The 15880-nt window shown below is 39.3% G+C and overlaps 1 protein-coding gene across 4 annotated transcripts in view; it reads left to right on the top strand.

Moving 5' to 3' along the window:
* The window catches only part of RARA (retinoic acid receptor alpha), a 114346-nt gene that overhangs the window by 14559 nt on the left and 83907 nt on the right, over positions 1-15880 (top strand). For 2 of the 4 annotated variants that reach the window (XM_063459075.1, XM_063459072.1), the window contains exons 2-3: positions 232-316; positions 4611-5094. In XM_063459075.1, coding sequence (XP_063315145.1) covers positions 4917-5094 — 178 coding nt within the window. In that variant the 5' untranslated portion in view covers positions 232-316; positions 4611-4916. The remainder of the gene's footprint in view (positions 1-231; positions 317-4610; positions 5095-15880) is intronic. The other 2 variants (XM_063459074.1, XM_063459071.1) reach the window with 1 other exon arrangement.

Raw genomic sequence — 15880 nt, 5'->3', positions numbered from 1 at the left:
CTGTCTTTCTTTCTGTCTTTGGCTGTCTCTCTCTGTCTTTCTCTCTCTCTGTTTGTCTCTCTCTGTCATTCTCTCTCTCCCTCTTTGGCTGTCTCTGGCTGTGTATTATTTTCTGCCTTTCTTTGTCTCAGGCTGTCTCTCTCCTCTGTCTGTCTCCTGCTGTTTTTAACCTCGATGTCTCTATCTCCCTCCCTCACCTTCTAACTTTATTTTTCTTTTATATTATTTCAGTTGTCCTCTTCCTATCCTGCATGTGCTTATAGTATGTGTATTTTGGCTGCTGTCCAATCATCTTCTGAACAAATTTTAAAATAAGGTAAGCCAACCATACCACTCCCCCCATCTATAAAATGTGTACATTACAGGGTTAATGTATTGACAGTACAACACTATCTGACAGTACACGAACGCCAAGAGTATGTGTATGTTTATATCAATATTAGAAATAAATATGAAGTGTTTATTGTGTGTGCAAAAATGAAAGTGTGCAAACATTTTTAACTCCCTATAGATGTGAACAAATTAGTCCAAGGACCATCAAACCTCATTTATTCTAATTTTTCAATTTTATTCCCCCCCCCCCCCAAATTTCCCAATCTATTTTCACACAAGAACTTCTTTTTATATCGGGGACATGTATTGCAGCTGTATGTGTAAACTTAATTTTGTAATATTTACCAATTTCCGCATACTTAAATTGCTCACTGCTCTGAAATGCGTTGGCACATATTAAAGGGTAATAATGTGAGAGCTGAATAATGTGAACTTTTTTAGATTTTTTTTAAATTGAATAGTATTAAAATCACACTATGTTCTCTGTTGTACTAATCTCATGGTACCACATTTTTTCCAATATCCTGTGTTAATCTGTATAAATTGCACTAATAGTCTGCTAATACTTTTTACGAATATTAAAGCAATTGGCTATTAAATTACATAATTCCAACTTGTATACCTCATTAGGATATATTATATGACACACTTGGGATTTAAATGCTTTCCCTTTAAATGGGCCTTTTAAGCACCATAACAACTACAGCCCAGCTAAGTGGCTATGATGCCAGTATGCCCCAGGTTCTGTTTTAGACTGACCCATCACTTGACATATTAGAACTGGCATATAGGTTTAGCTTCCAGCATTAGCACTATCAATGTTGTTTAAGTTTGGACAACGTTCTCCAATGCTGAACTAGGGACTGGATTGGGGGCTAAATGGTTAAACCCACAGTGTATGTCAGGGACATGCTGTCACTGTTAACATTACAGCTGGCTGTAGTGGTTATAGTTGTTAGAGTGCCTCTTTAACTGATTTTATGTTAAATCAGCACTCTCTTCTTCTCCACATTTTCCATTCCAACTGCCCTTTGTATCTTAATGATTACCCCTGCCCCCCCACCCCCCCTTGCTGCTTGCCTTTATTTATATCTATTATCTTTTGTCCCCTGTACTGGTTTTCAATATTCAGTGGCCGCCATTTTTTCACCTTTGTCCGCGAAGCCTGCAGTTTGCACAGCGGATTCTTTTAACTGATGGATTGTGGGTAAATTAACGTGGCAGCTGAAATGGAATCCTTTGCTTAGTCTCCGCCCAGAGATCTTGCTTCCAATAAGAAAAAAAGTGATTCCCAAATATTATTTTTGTGGTTAAAAAACAAACCAAAAAAAACTCAAAAAGCTAAAGTAAATTTCAAAAAATATAGAAATAAGACATCAAAAAAGTATTAATCAAAAATACAAACAGCCTACTACGTGACAGTACAGCTTTAAGTATGTAAATATTACTACCAGGGCTCAAACTCCACTTGCCCACTAGCCATTGACGAGTGAAAATGTAACCACGGTGAGGGAACAATAGACCATCGAGGCTTGAAGTGGCGAGTAACTTTTAGGCATGGCTAGTAGTGTAAGTCTAGAATTTTTGGGCCCCGGTATTGGAACTGTTGCTTACTAACAATGTGTTATTTGCAGTCAAGTAGTGATCCCAGACTGAAGAGCCTCTTTGTGGTGTACCTGCAAGATGGTTTTAGTAAATCCTATTAAACCATTTGGAGAGTACACATTATTGCAATCTGTAGCCCTGTTTCCCTTTGTCCTCTCCATACAGTTCTCCTTAGTCTTGGATTTTTAAGATGAGCTAAAAGACATAGCTGTAAGGTTTTGTGTTAAATTCAGACATTGTTTAATGTCAGTAAATTTGTTGTACACAGAGAGGGCTAAAGTTGCCTTACAATCCATATTTTAAGTGTACTTTCATGATTGTACTTAAATAAAGAATTTGTATAAAGAAAATAAAAAGATAATTAAACGTGAGAGTTTGTTTCCACTTATTAAGAAAGAACTTGCCTATTCTGTTTGACAGTACGATAAAAAAAAAAAAAAGGCTTCAAAAACATGTTTAAATTAACTAATGGGTAACAACGAGGACAATGCCTGGGAGAGCACTCAGTGTGGAGCACCTCTTATTAGACCATTTAATTCTGGAGAGGTTAATGATTTTACTGTCACTGTTGCTCTGCACTTGGGTCGGAAAAGAGTTAATGGTTATGTAGATGATGGTTTTTGTGTGTGTGCTCGTCAGGAAGTCATTCTTTACAGAAAAACGCTTCCAGTTTGGATAGGAACAGGCAGTTCCTATATGGTATATAGTATTATAACCTGAGCTGTGCTACCACCAGTCCACCTGGCTTCTCTTTATCTGTCTTTCTTAATTACTGTCTTCTCCTTTTTGTAGTTTTTGTTGTCTCGGGTTTTCCCCCTCCGCATTTGGCATTCGTTTTTTTTTGTTTTTTTTCCTTTTTCCTTTTTTTTTTTTTGAATCATCTGTTTCAGTTCTGTTTTGGTCTATGGGTATTTCTCCTCTTTCAAATTCTTTGTGTCTCATCTTCTACCTGAGTGTCTCATTTGCATCGCCGGTCATTGTTTCTGTGTGTTGTTCTGTTTCTTCTCATGTGTTTCCGTCTCTCTTTTCTTTGTTACTCGATGTGGCTATTTTTCTGTTGGTGCCTTTTCTGTATCTCTCCATCTATTGCTGTTTCTGTGCGTCTCTCTGTCTTCTTCATGTTTCTCTCCTTCCCCTCCCCTTCTTTTGACTCCTGTGCAGATCTCCGATTTCCCCATTTTTCTTGGGTGGCTCATTAGGCTGGTGTAATTGAACTGTAAGAACGGGTCTTTTCTCACGCTGCTGTGAGATTTACGATCTTCGAAGACCTGAATAAAAATCCCTCCCAAATCCCCCTTCCTGGTCGGCATGTAATCAGCATGATAGATCCAGAGCAACCCACGCTGCAGGCATCTGTCCCTTAGCCTACATGCAAGAATAGGCTAAAGACAAGGGGTGGATTTGAAGGGTGGTAAATAAGGATGCTTAGGAGACGGAATGGCGTGCCAATTCAAGTAAAATGAGAGTCGTAGGTGATTGTAGAAAATGAAAGGTCCGGAGAATGACAGTGGAGAAAGTGATAGCTCAGAAAAGGTACATTTGGAAAGTTGGCATTGACTAGAGCAAGTTACTTGTAGAAGTAGTGTTTGAGGTTGGACTGGAAAGAGAGTGTAGAATTGGACAGGTTGTATTGGCGGAGATTCTTGGAAAACCAGTGTTTTAGAGAGAACTATCAGCATTCCATTTGGGGGTGTCTTGATAATATTGCATGGGTACAATAATCTTAGAAGTTTGGCGATTGGGATAGGCTTGTAAGTGTGTCATTGGAGATAAGTCTCGGAACGTGGAAATGGCAGAAGAGAAACTTGAAAATGGTGGCTTTTAAGGAAGCCTTAGGTGGATTTAGGGAACATTTGTAGAAGGATAAAATTACCAAGAAGCTTGGTAATGTGTACCATAGGTCATAGAAGCTTAAGAATGTTGGTTGGAATGGGAAAGACCTGCAGGACAAGAGATGTGTTTAGGGGTGTGGAACGATGCTTCGGAAAAGTGGGTTGACTGAAAGTAGATGCCTTATAGGCTGATGTGGGGGAGTTGGAATTTAAGAGGGTTGGAAGAGTGTAGGTACTATGGAGGGCTGAGCGAGGAAGGTGTGATTAAGAAGCCTTAGTATTTGATAGATGGAGTTGGAAGGCAGCTGGCAATAAGGCCGTAATTAAGGAATGTATTGACATGATTGTGGAGAGGGGCATGAAATGATGAAAAAATATTTGAGGCTGCATTAGAATGACGGTAGGAGAGTTGTTAATTAACAAACAATGAATATGCAAAGATATACAGTTTGAAAAAGAATTGTTATATCATAGTACTGCAAGATACGTTTTGAACATTTAAGAGTAGAGTCCCAGTTAGAAATAGCCTAACAATGGGGAATATTATATTATACGGGTACTTTAAGTCATAGACAGCATTGAAAATAGTAATATTCATTTATTTCTTGTGTTTAATTAAATCAATATTGCAAAGTATGTATTGTAAGTAAGCAAAAAAAAAAAATCTATTGCTAAAACTTGTTTTTTTTTCTTCCTCGTATGTCTGTCTTCCTCCATTCTGTGTTTGTTACTTGCCTAACAACCCAATTTCTCGCCTGTTTACCCTCCTTTTTTAACATACTGATTAATCCTCTCCACCCCAATTTTTCTTCCATTCTGTCTGTTCCTTCCTTTTCACAGTGAACCCACATGGGCGATTTTGTCATGTGACCAACAGCGATCCTTGTCTTGGAGAAGTTAAGGCATCTACGACCAGCAACTAGAAGATCTTCCTACTCTTGTTGTGACAGATTTTGGGTGGACCACATTTACAAAAGGAGATCTCCTGTCCGTAATTTTCAGAAACCTCACTGGATCTAACCGTTTTGGACTTTTGGATTTACGGCGCCTCTGCACTAGAATTTGGGGGGTGCTCCCCCACCCAGAAACACGTGTAAATGGAAAATTGAGAGGTCTCTTTTGGTCCAGCAGGCTGGACGTCAAGTAATGACTAGTAACGATAGCCCCTGCCCGCCATCTGGGCCAGGACATATGAATGGATACCCCGTACCACACTATGCCTTTTTTTTCCCACACATGCTGGGTAGCATGTCCCCTCCAGGGGCATTGCCTGGAGTACAGCATCAGTTGCCCCTCAGCGGATATAGTACACCTTCTCCTGCAAGTGAGTACTTCTTTTTGTGCATTTGTCCTGTTGTGTGCATGCATTTTTTCACCATGGTTCTGTTTACACTTTTTTCCCTTTGTATTGTCACTCTTAAACTATGTTGGGGAACCTAAACTTTTGCTTCTGTTTATAAAGAAAAATTTCCCCTGCCAGTATTTTTTGTTGGTCGTTGAGAATATTTGTTTCCTGTGAGATTTTTCTGCAGTTGTTTATTTATTTATTTATTTTTTGATGTTTGTTGATAATAATTTTTTTACATTTGTGTGTATGTATGTGAGCATATATTTTTTTTTTATAATTGAAATATTTTTGAACGTGCATAGCAAGGCTCATAAAGAAACAATATTTGTGGAACATCCATATGTGTATTAATGTGGTTCTCTTGGTTTTTTTTTTTCATATACAACCTGCTTCTCATAATATACTGTGATCAAATGCGTATGATGCAAATACTAGTTTAGCTTGCTAAAAACATGGAAACTATGTCAGAAAAAGCATGTAAGAACAGCACAAAAAAAAGGAAAAACCTTGACCTGTAATGTAATGTAGCGCTGCTTCTATCGACATATTTCAAATAAAACAGGGCCGTCTGCTCCGGATGCATCTTGTACCATTCCTTTTATTCTTGGCGCTAGCGGCTCAACGCTCTACAGATTGGCTCTGTAGAATGATATAACACTCTTCTCATGTAGGCGATCTGTGTGCTGCCAGGATCAGTCCGTTAGTCCCAGGTGCACCTTGTAAATAGAAAAATATAGTTTGCCTGCACAAAGTTGGGTTTTGTATAATAAAACAAAGATGTTAAGCTTCCCCACCCACTTAAAGATTTGGAATTGGTTTACATAAATCCTTTTTGAGTATTTTGCATCTAATTATATCTGATACTGGCGTTTGCCTGCATTGTCATTGTATGTTATCCTTGATATTTACATCTGCAGTCAGAGTAATAGATTGTGATTATTGTATCTCCATGATGTGATTCTTTGTGTTTTACTGCAGAATGTTTCTGTAAGTTTAGGATTTATAGTTCTGATTGTGGCGCTTTTTTTTTTAATGCAGTTTGGAGGATTGTGGCGGTTGCTCAGTTCTGAGTAATTTATTTTGATACCTGCCGTTGGATATTTCTCTTTCCTGAGTATTTTTTCCTGTTTCCTGAATTGCCAATTCAGTTTCATTCTTCCTGAATGTTACCGCTGGTTGCCAAGTCATTGAATTGATGTGTTTTGTTTTGTGCGTGGGGCACATAGGGACAAGTTGACTTGCTTAAAGGACAACTGTCATCTCAAAAATATTTTTTTTCATATAATTATTCTTTCGTCAAGTATTCCAAGTACATTTATATTCTAAATAAAGTATAAGTAAAACAATGAGAACATCTCATCCCTCCCTACCTTTGAAACGTGACAGTCAGTTTCCTTCATGCACCTTGGGTAGGACAGTGTTCGAAAAACGGTCAGTCTCTATGGTCTTCCCTGCTTCTGCGCAGGGAATGAAGCAGAGAAGATCATAGAGACTAACTGTTGGTTTTTCAAACACTGTCCGACCCACGGTGTATGTACAATGATCAGCCACAACATTAAAACCACTAACAGGTGATGTGAATAACATTGATTATATCATTACAATGGCACCTGTCAAGGGGTGGGGTATATTAGGCAGCAAGTGAACTGTCAGTTCTTGAATTTCTTTTGTTGGAAGCAGGAAAAGTGGGCAAGCGAATAGATCTGAGGGACTTTCACAAGGGCCAAATAGTGATGGCTAGATGACTTGATCGGGGCTTTTCCAAAATAGCAAGTCATGTGGGGTACAGTTGTTAGTACCTACCAAAAGTGGTGCAAGGAAGGACAACCGATAAACCAGCATCGGGGTCATGGGTGCCCAAGGCTCATTGATGCACGTGGGGAGAGAAGGCTAGCCCGTCTGGCCCGACCACAAAGAAGAGCTACTATAGATTAAATTGCTGATGCTGGCCCTGATAGAAAGGTGTCATAACACACAGTTCATCGCAGTGTATGGGGCTGTGTATACTCAGACCGGTCAGAGTGTCCATGATGACCCCTGTCCACCGCCAAAAACAACTTCAATGGGGACGTGAGCATCAGAACTAGACCATGGAGCAAATGGAAGAAGGAAACCTTCCGGTCCGGTTTCTTTTAGATCAGGTGGATAGCTGGATGTGTGTGCATCATTTAACTAATTTAGATGGTAGCAGGATGCACTATGGAAGAAAACAGGCCAGCAGAGGCAGTGTTATGCTCGGAGCAATGTTCTGCTGGGAAATGTTGAATCCTGGCATTCATGTGGATGCTACTTTGACCCGTACCTCGAGATTGATGCAGACCCCGTACACCCCTTCATGACATTGGTGTTCCCTGATGGCAGTGAACTCTTTCATCAGGATAATGCACCCTGCCACACAGCAAAACTTGTTCAGGAATGGTTTGAGGAGCATGACAAAGAGTCCAAGGTGTTGTCTTGGCCTCCAAATTCCCAAGATTTCAATCTGATTGAGCATCTGTGGGATGTGCTGGAACAACAGATCTGATCCATGGAGGCTTCAGGACATAAAAGGTCTGCTGCTAATATCTTGGTATCATGTACCACTGTTCAGAGGTCTTGTAGAGTCCATGCCTTGACGCATCAGGGCTGTTTTGACATGATGGGGACCTATATTAGGCAGGTGGTTTTAATGTTGTGGTTAATCAGTGTATACGTCTGAAGGATCCTGTCATATACTAAACGTATGGATAATTTTTCTCTCTCATAATTAAAATTTAAAAAATATATATCTATTTACTCTTAAGACTTGATGAAAATATTATTATATTTAAACATATTTTTATATATTTAAACATATTTTTGAGATGACAGTTGTCCTTGAAAGGGACATTGCAAACGCAGGTTTACAGCAAAGATTATTTGCTATTATTAGCTTACCTTTTTTTGCCATTAATGTAATACCCTGCTTTTGACGTATTCAACCTTCTCCCCTCAAAAAGAGGTGAGTCTTCCATATTGTATCTGACTGGTCTTTTCCCTTTAACCTAGATTTACATGCAAATGTTGTTCGTGTGCTATATATACCATTTCCCAAAGTGTCTGTGTACTGAGGTGGAGACCCAGACGACCTCGGTGACGATAATGCAAGTGACATAGTGGAAATGCCCATAGATTTGAAAAACTCGAGCAATGTTCACTATCACTAGGCAAACATTGTTTGATGAAACGGTCTGTAAACAAGAGCAAGACTGGATGACGCAATCACTAATTTCTCTTTAGAACAGCATTGTATACATAAGCCTCCTTCCAAATCCTTATAGAAGTTTGAACCTATAAAATGTTTTACGGTTCCTTGTAAGAGGTATCCGTGTTGTACCACTGCTGGAGGTGACAAAATTCAAATTGCTGAGTCCAAGACTTGAGAAATGTCTCCAAACAGGACTTGGGAGCAGTACAGAGTATTTAATAATTTCATTAACCCTTAAGGACACAACTTCTGGAATAAAAGGGAATCATGACGGAATATATCCGTCATGTGTCCTTAAGGGGTTAAAAATGGTTTTCTACCTAGATCCTAGCAGGTTCCCAAATAGCATGGTAAGCAATCTTAAAATAGCTTATTCTTATAGGCTTTATGTGTAAAAGCTATTCAGATATACAGCTATTAAAGGGACAGTACAGCCTGGTTTTATCCTTACAATCAGGGGAGCTTTTCATGACTTTACGCTCTGCTTCAGAATTTTGAGTTAAGTGCCGTGATTCTCACCTAAACGCTTACTGACTCTCTTCCTCCAATATTGCAGGCTCTGTCTGTGAACCTGATGACCCAGGAAAACTGAGCCGTTCAAGACTCATACATTTAGCAAGCCCTGTGGCGGAAAATATATGTGTAGTTTTGACATTGGAGTCCATTAGACACATTAGTCCTGGTTTTGCATCATTGGAAAGGGCAAAGCCAGGGAGTAGATGGCAGTTTTTAATGAAATGCCATATATATTGCAATAGAAATCAAGCCAAAGTTGAAATAAACGCAACTAGGCACTGCAAAGAAAACACTCAAGGGTTTTATTCACTAAACACTGAATTATGGTGAGATAAAAATTAAATTGCCAAATTTAGATTTGTGCTTTTAGTAGAAAGGGATTTTGTTGTTTTTTTATCAGAAATTTTTTGTTTAATATTTGCACTTTAATTTACCCTCATTATATAATTCTATTAATTATATAAACCATACTTTTTTACTGCCACCTCTTAGCTAATTCATCAGAAGCTAGGTATGTGGTCCAAAAGCACTTTTTAATTTTTTTTTTTTAATTTTCCTTTTTTTTGCCGCCGGCACAAATTGTACGATCTTGGTGGCCGGTGTGTGACGACACAAGTGTCTGCACCCCAGCACGTTTACAAATCTGTCAGCCAAGCTGTGTAAAAACTGAGAACGGCTGCATTTTGGTGACTAATAGTTGATTAAGCAGTTTCATTCATACTATTTAATTCATGGAGCTGCAGCTGGGGCTAATGCTACTTATCCCTGAAACATCTGCTGTATAGGAGTTTATGGGACAAGATCAGAAACCACATAAAGAACGAGAGCTCCTCGTTGTTGAGTCGGTCTGCCTGTATCTGTAGCCAGAATTTCTCTTCTATAGATCTCACTCCATTTTCTGGTTGTCATTATGTCTCATAGTTGAGTGTGTTGCGAGACTCCTCTTGCTCTATGCTCATATGGTTCGGGCAACATAATGTTTAGAGGGACACTATAGTCACCAGAACAACTACCGCTTATTGTATTTGTTCTGGTGAGTATAATCATTCCCTTTAGGCCTTTTGCAGTAAACACTGTCTTTTCAGAGAAAATGCAGTGTAGCCTAGGGATACCTCCACTGGCCACTCCTCATATGGCTACTAGAGGTGCTTCCTGGGGCTGTGCTGCACAGTATGCAGTACTGCCATTCAGTGTCTCTGCCCTCTGCATGGAGACACTGAACCTTCCTCATAGAGGAAATGCTAATTGGCCAGGACTGCGTTTCGCTTGTGCTGGCTCTTCCCCTGATCTGCCTTACTGACAATATCAGCCAATCCAATGCTTTCCCATGGGAAAGCATTGTGATTGGCTCAGAACACCACTTCTGATGATGTTAGCCAATGAGGCAGAACAGGGGCAGAGCCAGCAGCAGCAGACTGGAATGAAGGTAAGATTTTACTCTATTTAGGAGGGCAAGGGGGGGCCAAGGGTGCTGCGTGGTCTTTTTAACACTATAGGGTCAGGAATACATGTCTGTGTTCCTGACCCTATATTGTTTCTTTAACCCCTTAAGGACACATGACATGTGTGACATGTCATGATTCCCTTTTATTCCAGAAGTTTGGTCCTTAAGGGGTTAAAGATAATACATGGTAGGCAAATTAGTAAAAAGTATTGAAATGGTCCCTCTCACATGCACCTATTCAAAGGTGATGGCTGTGCTGTTGTAGCTATGAAAATAGGATGATTGTACATTGCTGATTGTACCTTGTGGTGCTTAGCCAAGCTTTTAGTTTACAGTTTGAGTAGTTAACCAGTCCTGACAGAGCGGGTAGTTAAAAAGGGTTTTTACTAAAGTGAATTGAAAGTGAATTTCATATTTAACGGTCACGGTAGCAGATCCTGAGACTTAGAAAATGTTTCCAGTTCAGTTATTTGGATGTTAAATTTGAAATTCACTTTGAACTCTAACCTGAGTAAATAAACACCAATCAAACGCTTGAAGCAGCACAACTGCTGCGTTGCACTGTAGTGGTTATGGTGTCAGGAGCGATCTGCTTTTCAAATGATGTATCTACAGAAGTCACCATTAACTTTGATGGGAATTTTTTGTCGATAACTCATTTGTAGAATTTTTATAGCAGTATTTAATCGTTTGGAATTCTACTTAAATCAAGGCCTAAATTCTACGTATACACAGATCTTGTATTTATGCACTTGATGTGTGCATTTAACTGCCCTGTGCCTTTTTTCCCCCCCTCGGTTGCGCCTATATCTAGCCCCCAGATAATATGGGGTTTATTTACTAAATGCAGAATTGGAGTGAATTGAAAATTAAATTTGGAAAAATGTAGGCAAGTTCCGCTTTTTTAGCCTGAATTTTGCGATTTGATCTTTCATTTTCTTAATTTTAAAGTGTGTCCTGAATAAACCTCTGCGCATGTTTATCATTCCATATTCCTACTCGGAAGGCAGCAAAAGTTGCATTTTCTTTTCTTTAAACACTCTTTTAAAGATTTCCTATTCGTTTGGTGGTTTATGTCACTTTCAGAATAACTTTGATCCTAGCCCTCAAGCAAGTGATAAATATTGGAAGGAATCTAAGGGCTGTTGTGACTTAATGTATTCGTTTGACGTTCCATTATTCGGTATCCTTATTTATGAATGCAAGCCATTTCATACATTTCACTGTTTTCGATGGCCGTAAACTATTAAACAACAACATATCGTGCATTGCTGAGCAATAAGGGTCATAATATATAAGGATTTATGATGTGTTCTAACACACCGGCGTACGAGAGAAGTTCCCTGGAGTTCAAGCTATATAGAGTATTGTCATTCGTTTCTATAGGGAGGGCTGTATATCACTCAAAAGCATTGCTTGGGTGGGGGCTGTACCCTATTAAATAAATTACTCAATACAATGGAACCTAGGGACTTTTCAGGCAGGCATGGCTTAGGGGGGCATGCTAAAACGCAACAGAGGAAACTGGGATACATAAGTTAAAGAGGGCCTGTCACTTTTTTTTCCCCCTTCGTTTTGTTTTGTTTTGCATTTTCCTTTTCTTATGCTTCATGTAGCTTAATGATTATACTCCCTCCCTTGTCACTTGTCACTTTATTTATATTTAGTATCATTTCTTCCAAATCTCAATACCTGGGCTCAGAGAAGAGATTCAAACACTGGCAACCGTTGTAGATAGAAGCAGATTAGATGTGTTTTTTGACGGCATTCATGTATTACATTTTTTGGCGGCATAACTACTTTAGTGTACTGTAGTGGTTATGGTGCTAGGAGGATCCGGCCCTCCTCAACACATTTGCCAATGGGTTTGATAAGTTACTAGTTTTCACTAAGCACCAGTCACTTACTCAGAGATATCAGAGCTAGAAAGTCTCTGCATTGAGCTAAACCTGACAGTGCAGGGCATAGCCCATTGGCTGAGAACGATCACATGACACTTTCAGCCAAAGATCTGGTACTGCACTGTAGGGAGCTAACGGAAGTTCTGTGTAGGAATTTACGGCTCTTAGTGGAGGAAGTGAGTGGCGCCCGACTGACGCTGCAGTGCTTATAGTGCTTGGAGTATTCCTTTAAATCTGATTTTTTTTTTCACTTGCAGGAGCTTTGCTGTAAGCGACCATGCACACGACCCGCATCCCTAATAGTCTTATTCATTGTTATAGATGTAGTAAATCAAGTCTGCATGTGCTTATTCTCTCCTGACGGGTCCCAGACAGACACAGGTCTTAATATACTCCATATAACGGGTCTTAATATATTAATATGTGACGGGGGAGGGGTATTTGCAAAGTAACACCAATACTTACACTTCACCTACACAGCCTGTTCATGTTACTACCATTGGGGAAGGGATTCATACTACTGAATAAACAATATGTATAACTGGCTAAGATCCTCAATAGGACATGTAATACAGAGGACAACACAATATTAATGTATATATTGTAGTGATAAGTAGCACAACCTTGGATGGTAATATACATATCTAGTATTGTACCTTCACAGAGTGTTTGAAATGTTCCGTACTCCCCACCTGATCCCAAGGGGAACATCACTACTTTCTAACATGTGATCCATATCTTTACCTGCATACTAGGATACATATACTACATACTTACATTACCATCCAGGGCTGTGCTACTTATTACTACAATATATACTACTCTTGTGCTCTATTCTTTATTACATGTCCTGTCGACATCCATATATCCGAACGCCGGGACTGTTCTACCCAAGCCCAAAATCCTAGAGCTGGTCAGAAGCTCTATCTAATGTAAGTGGCTCTCCACAGCCATATATACTCCACAAGTGGACTTTCTCTGCTTTTGTCTTACATATCCATCTATTTAAAGCACAACTACCAACCAAGTGTGATTACCCACTATTAGTCCAGCCACGAAGAGAGTACCTTAGCAGGCTGCTACCTATTAACAGGACTGTCCTAGCGCTTGATCTTAGTGTTTGTGTAGGTATTGTTAAGTTATATTTAATAATACTGACTGTTTTATAACTATGCATCAATCACATGCATAGCTAAATCTGCCTCTATGTGCGGCATAGAATGAGTTACTGAGAAGCTATTATTTTCAGGCCCTGAGGCTGCAGGTCAGCAGCTAGTGATAAATACACCATTCTGCCACTGATTACATTTACTACTGACAGCTCGTGGATCAGCAGCAGGATAATCAGCGTCTGCTGAATGATGGGATAGGGGGTGTTGCTGCGCGACATAAAGCTACATAGTGACTGGTAACATTCCACAATATAACCCCTCACTGTAATGATACCTCCTATAACTTCATATAACTCTCACTTTAACACCTCCTGTTACACCATATAACCTCTCCATAAAACCTCTCTGTATTATTCCATGTGGCCTACTCTATAACTCCTCCTATTACTCCTTATATCCTCTCCCTATAACTCCTCCCATTACTCCATAAAACCTCACTGTAACTCCTCCTATTACTCCATATATCCTCTCCCTATAACTCCTCCTATTACTCCATATAACCTCTCCCTATAACTGCTATTACTCCATATAACCTCTCCCTATAACTCCTCCTATTACTCCATATAACCTCTCCCTATAACTGCTATTACTCCATATAACCTCTTCCTATAACTCCTCCTATTACTCCATCTAACCTCTCCCTATAACTCCTCCTATTACTCCATATAACCTCTCCTTATAACTCCTCCTATTACTCCATATAACCTCTCTCTATAACTCCTCCTATTACTCCATATAACCTCTCCCTATAACTCCTCCTATTACTCCATATAACCTCTCCCTATAACTGCTATTACTCCATATAACCTCTTCCTATAACTCCTCCTATTACTCCATATAACCTCTTCCTATAACTCCTCCTATTACTCCATATAACCTCTCTCTATAACTCCTCCTATTACTCCATATAACCTCTCCTTATAACTCCTCCTATTACTCCATATAACCTCTCTCTATAACTCCTCCTATTACTCCATATAACCTCTCCCTATAACTGCTATTACTCCATATAACCTCTTCCTATAACTCCTCCTATTACTCCATATAACCTCTCCTTATAACTCCTCCTATTATTCCATATAACCTCTCTCTATAACTCCTCCTATTACTCCATATAACCTCTCACTATAACTCCTCCCATTACTCCATAAAACCTCTCTATAACTCCTCCTATTACTCCATATATCCTCTCCCTATAACTCCTCCTATTACTCCATATAACCTCTCCCCATAACTCCTCCTATTACTCCATATAACTTCTCCCTATAACTCCTCCTATTACTCCATATAACCTCTCCCTATAACTGCTATTACTCCATATAACCTCTCTATAAATCCTTCCTATTACTCCATATAACCTCTCCTTATAACTCCTATTACTTCATATAACCTCTCTCTATAACTCCTCCTGTTACTCCATATAACCTCTCCCTATAACTCCTCCTATTACGCCATATAACCTCTCTTTATAACTCCTCCTATTACTCCATATAACCTCTCCCTATAACTCCTCCTATTACTCCATATAACCTCTCCCTATAACTCCTCCTATTACTCCATATAACCTCTCCCTATAACTCCTCCTATTATTCCATATAACCTCTCCCTATAACTCCTCCTATTACTCCATATAACCTCTCTCTATAACTCCTCCTATTACTCCATATAATCTCTCCCTATAACTCCTCCTATTACTCCATATAACCTCTCTCTATAACTCCCCCTATTACTCCATATAACCTCTCCCTATAACTCCTCCTATTATTCCATATAACCTCTCCCTATAACTCCTCCTATTACTCCATATAACCTCTCCCTGTAACTCCTCCTATTACTCCATATAACCTCTCTCTATAACTCCTCATATTACTCCATATAACCTCTCCCTATAACTCCTCCTATTACTCCATATAACCTCTCTCTATAACTCCTCATATTACTCCATATAACCTCTCCCTATAACTCCTCCTATTATTCCATATAACCTCTCTCTATAACTCCTCCTATTACGCCATATAACCTCTCCCTATAACTCCTCCTATTACTCCATATAACCTCTCTCTATAACTCCTCCTATTACGCCATATAACCTCTCCCTATAACTCCTCCTATTACTCCATATAACCTCTCTCTATAACTCCTCATATTACTCCATATAACCTCTCCCTATAACTCCTCCTATTACTCCATATAACCTCTCCCTATAACACCTCCTATTACTCCATATAACCTCTCTCTATAACTCCTCATATTACTCCATATAACCTCTCTATAACTCCTCCTATTACGCCATATAACCTCTCCCTATAACTCCTCCTATTACTCCATATAACCTCTCTCTATAACTCCTCATATTACTCCATATAACCTCTCCCTATAACTCCTCCTATTACTCCATATAACCTCTCCCTGTAACTCCTCCTATTACTCCATATAACCTCTCTCTATAACTCCTCATATTACTCCATATAACCTCTCCCTATAACTCCTCCTATTACTCCAT

This window comes from Pelobates fuscus, chromosome 6, assembly GCF_036172605.1.
Source record: "Pelobates fuscus isolate aPelFus1 chromosome 6, aPelFus1.pri, whole genome shotgun sequence".
NCBI lineage: Eukaryota > Metazoa > Chordata > Amphibia > Anura > Pelobatidae > Pelobates > Pelobates fuscus.
This window is presented reverse-complemented; position numbering and strand designations above follow the sequence as displayed.